The sequence below is a fragment of the Microtus ochrogaster genome, chromosome 8 (assembly GCF_000317375.1).
Source record: "Microtus ochrogaster isolate Prairie Vole_2 chromosome 8, MicOch1.0, whole genome shotgun sequence".
Taxonomy (NCBI): Eukaryota; Metazoa; Chordata; class Mammalia; order Rodentia; family Cricetidae; genus Microtus; species Microtus ochrogaster.
In genome coordinates, this window is record NC_022015.1 from 69,560,984 (window position 1) to 69,566,328 (window position 5,345).

The 5,345-nt window shown below is 50.0% G+C and overlaps 1 protein-coding gene across 1 annotated transcript in view; it reads left to right on the plus strand.

The window, feature by feature from the left end:
- The window catches only part of Hoga1 (4-hydroxy-2-oxoglutarate aldolase 1), a 25,909-nt gene that overhangs the window by 11,461 nt on the left and 9,103 nt on the right, over positions 1–5,345 (plus strand). The window contains exons 2-3 of the mRNA XM_005352292.3: positions 4,891–5,019; positions 5,211–5,338. Coding sequence (XP_005352349.1) covers positions 4,891–5,019; positions 5,211–5,338 — 257 coding nt within the window. The remainder of the gene's footprint in view (positions 1–4,890; positions 5,020–5,210; positions 5,339–5,345) is intronic.

The following is a 5,345-nucleotide window of genomic DNA, read 5'->3' on the forward strand; positions in this document are numbered from 1 at the left end:
AAAAAAAAAAAAAAGATGAACAGGGAAGGGGAACTCAGAGGAGAAGGGCTCAGTGGCCAGAGACCCACAGAGGGTCCCAGGATACACTTGGAAGGAGGAGGCGATGATGAGGCTCCAAGGGGCCATAGCAGTCACCAGGGATACCCCTTCTGTGAGACACTGTGCTTGCTTTAGGCCACAGTAAATCACCAGGTTGCCTCTGTAGCCCAGGCCTGCTCAGCACCCTTCTCAGACCTCGCCCACCTGAGCGGCTTCCACAGTGAGAGGGACTTCTGTGCAGGTGGGGATGGGAGTTGAGAGGTTCTCCCATCTGGCCCAGCCACACTCAGGCTTTAAAGGGAGCTTTCTTCCAACTCCAGGAGGATTGCAGCTCACACCCACAAAGCACTAGGCTCCAGTTAAGTTCTTTACAAAGAGCATCTCATTTTAACTTCACTGTTTGAGAAAAATAACAGCATCTCCACTTTTCAGTTACAGAAGCTTAAGTTTGGTTAAGCAATTTTCTTTTTTTAATTTAACTTTATGTACATTGGTGTGAAGGTATCAGATCCCCTGGAACTGGAGTTACAGACAGTTGTGAGCTGCCATGTGGGTGCTGGGAATTGAACCCGGGTCCTATTGGAAGAACACCCAATGTTCTTAACCGCTGAGCCATCTCTCTAGCCCTCTTTTTATCTTCTTTTTTTAAAGAAATTTATACACATCTGTGTAATTCGTGTCTGTGTGTGTGTCTGTGTGTGTGTGTGTGTGTGTGTGTGTGTGTGTGTGTGTGTGTGTGTCTGTGTGTCTGTGTATGTGTGTACACATATCACAGGCCCTAGATTCCCCAGAGATGGGGTCACAGGCAGTTATGAACTGCCTTGGAAACTGAGCTTGATTGGACATGCAGTCAGGGTAAGGAGGGGGCGATTGGACATGCAGTCAGGGTAAGGAGGGGGCGATTGGACATGCAGTCAGGGTAAGGAGGGGGCGATTGGACATGCAGTCAGGGTAAGGAGGGGATGATTGGACATGCAGTCAGGGTAAGGAGGGGATGATTGGACATGCAGCCAGGGTAAGGAGGGGGCGATTGGACATGCAGCCAGTGTAAGGAGGGGGCGATTGGACATGCAGCCAGGGTAAGGAGGGGGCGATTGGACATGCAGCCAGTGTAAGGAGGGGGCGATTGGACATACAGTCAGGGTAAGGAGGGGGTGATTGGACATGCAGCCAGGGTAAGGAGGGGGCGATTGGACATGCATTCAGGGTAAGAAGGGGGTTGCTTATAGCACCAGTTCCTAGATGTCAAAGTGCTTTCTGGGACATTTTCCTAGCTGAGCCATTAAAGCAACTCTGCAAGTCAGGGCTGGAATGACTTTTACTTATGACACAGCAAAGGAAGTGGAGACTTGCAGGTGTGACTACTTCCCAGGCTGCATGCTTGGGAGTCAGGTACAGGCCTAGTGCCTGATTCTGGAGGCAGGGTGGGGGCTGGGGAGGTAAGGAGTAAGTGTGAGAGGCTCTATCTGCCATAGGAGACTGGAAATGAGGGCCTGCTGCTGCCTCTGGGGCCATCAGACCCTGCTTTCTGCTTTGAGAGTCACCTATGGAGCCCAGGGGCTGCTGTGATTGAGTACGAGATGAAGAGTGACTGTGGCTGGTTAGGGACCACAGCATATGCCTGTCACAACTCGAGGCAGCAGATAACTTCGGCAACTAAATAGAAGTGGCATGATCAGCCGGGCGGTGGTGGCGCACGCCTTTAATCCCAGCACTCGGGAGACAGAGGCAGGCGGATCTCTGTGAGTTCGAGACCAGCCTGGTCTACAAGAGCTAGTTCCAGGACAGGCTCCAAAGCCACAGAGAAACCCTGTCTCGAAAAACCAAAAAAATAAAAAAATAAAAAAAAAAAGAAGTGGCATGATCTCGGTTTTGAAATGGTTAAGGGTTGGCCCAGTGTTGGTTAAATGGGAGCCTTCACCAGGGCAAGCAGCTTCTTCAAAGAGGTCGGACACTCCCAGGAAGCAGAACAAGAGGCTGCACTCTTCCCCAGTCCCGAGGACCCGACCTCAGGACACACTCACGCTGAAGCCAAACCCCAACTGTTCCAACACATTCCTTGGGGTATCACAAAGGAAAAGTCAGTGTCCAGTGAGGAGGTTCCGAGCAGCCCTCCTGGCAGCCGAGCCTATTGCTTCTGTGAACAACGTGGAAAACGTGGTATGAAGTTGAGTCGGCATCACACTGTGTCCCCGAAGAGTGACTCACGGGAACACTTTCTCTTGGTCTCAGTGCCAGGAAACTCTGTGTTTCTCCAGGGCAGCTGCTTTGCTCTTGTCTTTCAGATTCTGTGTATCTGTTAGGGACCACATTTCCCTAGCAGTCTCTAATGGGAAGCTTGACTTTAACGGGGGGTTAAATTGATGGTTTGTTACACACAGCTATAGGGCACGGATTTTGTATGCTAATACTGCTCCTAGCTTTTTTGTCTTTTTCTTCTCTCACTTCACTATTTATTTCTAATCCTAGTGTGTTGTGTGCTGTGTTTGTACACTACTTGTGATTCTTGTTCTCTCTCTCTCCTGGAATTCAGTCTGTAGACCAGGCTGGCCTCGAAAGCAGAAATCCACCTGTCTCTGCGTCACGAATGCTAGGATTAAACGTGTGTACCACCACCATCTGACTAACTTATGATTTTTATTTTGTGGCTTTTTGAGACAGGGTTTCTCTGTGGTTTTGGAGCCTGTCCTGGAACTAGCTCTTGTAGACCAGGCTGGTCTCAAACTCACAGAGATCCGCCTGCCTCTGCCTCCCAAGTGCTGGGATTAAAGGTGTGCGCCACCACCGCCCTGCATCTAACTTATGATTTTTATTGTTTGTTGGAGAGGTCTCCCAAATCCTACAGGCTGGCCTTGAACTCTTGATTCTCTACTCTCCAGCTCCCAAATGTTGGAATTAAAGATGTGGGTTTATTATTTTGTTTTGTTTTGTTTTAATGGAAGGACAGTGTCATTATTGCCTTTCCTGACACTGATAAAATACCCTGACTGAATGGGGGAAAAAAGAAATAGAGAGGAAAGGCCATGACTGCTCCTAGGTATGGAGGAGAAAGTTTATTGTAGATAAAAGGGAGAACATAGCCAGAGGCAGGATCATCTGGGGGAGTTGAAAGTGGACAGGATCCTGAGCCACGGGAGCAGAGGGAGAGTGGGAGGGAAAGGGGAGAAGATGGAACCAGATGCGGCAGCCTAGGCAAAGGTGAAAGGGGCAGGTAACCAGAATGGCTAGATTCCAAGGAAAGAGCCTCTGCAGGAAGGGCAGCTAGCCCCTGGGCTGGAGAGTTGGGGAGGAGGTAAAAGGTGGGGTATGCCAGTTATCCTCTGTAACAGCTAGGGACTGAGGGATGCTGGGAGAACCTGCTATGTTAAATAAGCACCTCCACCATTTGTCTCAGGGTTTGAGAGGCTGAACACTGACAAGAGCAGCTTACGAGAAGAAGGGTTTGACTTAGTATTTGAGATTCCAGTCCATCCCGGAGGGGTGGGCCTTACAGAAGCAGGAATGAGGCAGCAAGTTGCATTCACAATCAAAAAGCAGAAAGCAACAACCATGCTCAGTCCATTTTCTCCTCTTTATACCGTCCAGAATCCCAACCTAGTGAATGGTTCTGCCCACAGTGGGCTGGCCAGCTCTCTTCAGGTGACCTAATCAAAATAATCCCCCACAGGTGTGCCTGGAGGCCTGTCTCCTGGGGGAGTCTAGAGCTCATCAAATTGACAATTGAGGTTAACCAGCACAGGCACGGAGAAGAGAAGGAAAAGAGAGTAAATGGGAAAACCCAGGAGCAATGTCTCTGCTAACACTTATTCCCCAAGGTTCTGCCGAGAGTGTCGGTTCTGCTTGGCTTTCAAAGAAGTAAAAATATTGGTACCGTTAACTGATATGGGTTAGAAACCTCTCAAACAAATGGTTGATAAAATAAGAGGGTGAGCCAGGCATGGTCGTCCATGCCTTTAATACCAGCATTCCAGAGGCAGATGGATCTTTATGAGTTCCCAGTCAGCCAAGGCTACATAGTGAGACCCTGTCTCAAACAAAACAGCAAGGTGACAAAAAAGAAAAAAAAATACAGTGAGACACCACTTTTGACACAGAAAATGGCAAATGTTAGTTCTGAGGATAGCCAGAGTTGGCATGGGTGAACAGTCAGTTAGCTTTCCTGCTGTGTCGTGTGTGCTGACCAATGGGAAGCCTGGCACCCAGGAAACTATACACAGACGTGATTGTCGGGCCTAACTATGGGAACGTAGAAGGAGTCCCTAGACATAGCCAAAGATTTTTCCAGAAAATGTTCATTTCAGCGTCATTTGCAGCAGCAGACAAGATGTCGAAATGTCCTCAAGGACAACTGAACGTTGTATAGAAAAAGAGCACACGAATCAGAGCTTTGTGTTCTGCTGCAGACAAACGCAAAACAACGCCAAACGAAAATAGCAAACTGCAGGTTATGTAAGCCTGGCTCCATTTCTCTGAAGTATAAGTCATCTTATTTCTGGGTCCTTATATTTGTTGCATGTGTATAAAGATATGAAAGAAAACAGTATACACCTGAGCTGGGGCAGAAAGCCCAAGTGGGAGATAATGGGAAGGGTGGTCATGGACGCAGTGAACATGGGTGCAGGCTGTGATAGGCCATTCTTTCTGGTACAGTTAAAGTATCTCACTAAAAGCAAATCTGGGGGTGCACTGCTGTGCATCTGTTGAGAGCCCTGTGTTTATGTCAGGACAGGGATGGGAAGGGTAGGCAGAAAGCCCTGGTGGGAAAGTAACCCTGGGGGCTGCAATACCAGCATCCTGATGCTCCCGAGAGGGTAGGAATAGGTGGGTTGCAGTCATGGGGCTCTGTTGTAGGTTTCGTGATCCAGGGCTCTACTGGAGAGTTTCCATTCCTGACCAGCAGCGAGCGCCTGGAGGTGGTGAGCCGAGCGCGCCAGGCCATACCCAAGGACAAGCTCCTGATAGCCGGCTCTGGCTGCGAGTGTGAGAACACGATGCCCCGGGGCCCTGGGGTTGTTGGGCTGTGGGGGATCCGGGCTCCTGGGCCCTGGGGTTGCTGGGCTGTGGGGGATCCGGGCTCTTGGGCCCTGGGGTTGGGTTCTGTCTGTTGCTTTGCCCCTGCCGGGGGGCACTGAGGCCTATTTCGTTTGCCTTCTCCTCTCTCTCCTCTGCAGCCACTCAAGCCACTGTAGAGATGACAGTCAGCATGGCTCAGGTCGGCGCTGACGCAGTCATGGTGGTGACACCTTGTTACTATCGTGGCCGCATGAGCAGCGCCGCCCTCATTCAGCACTACACCAAGGTAGGTG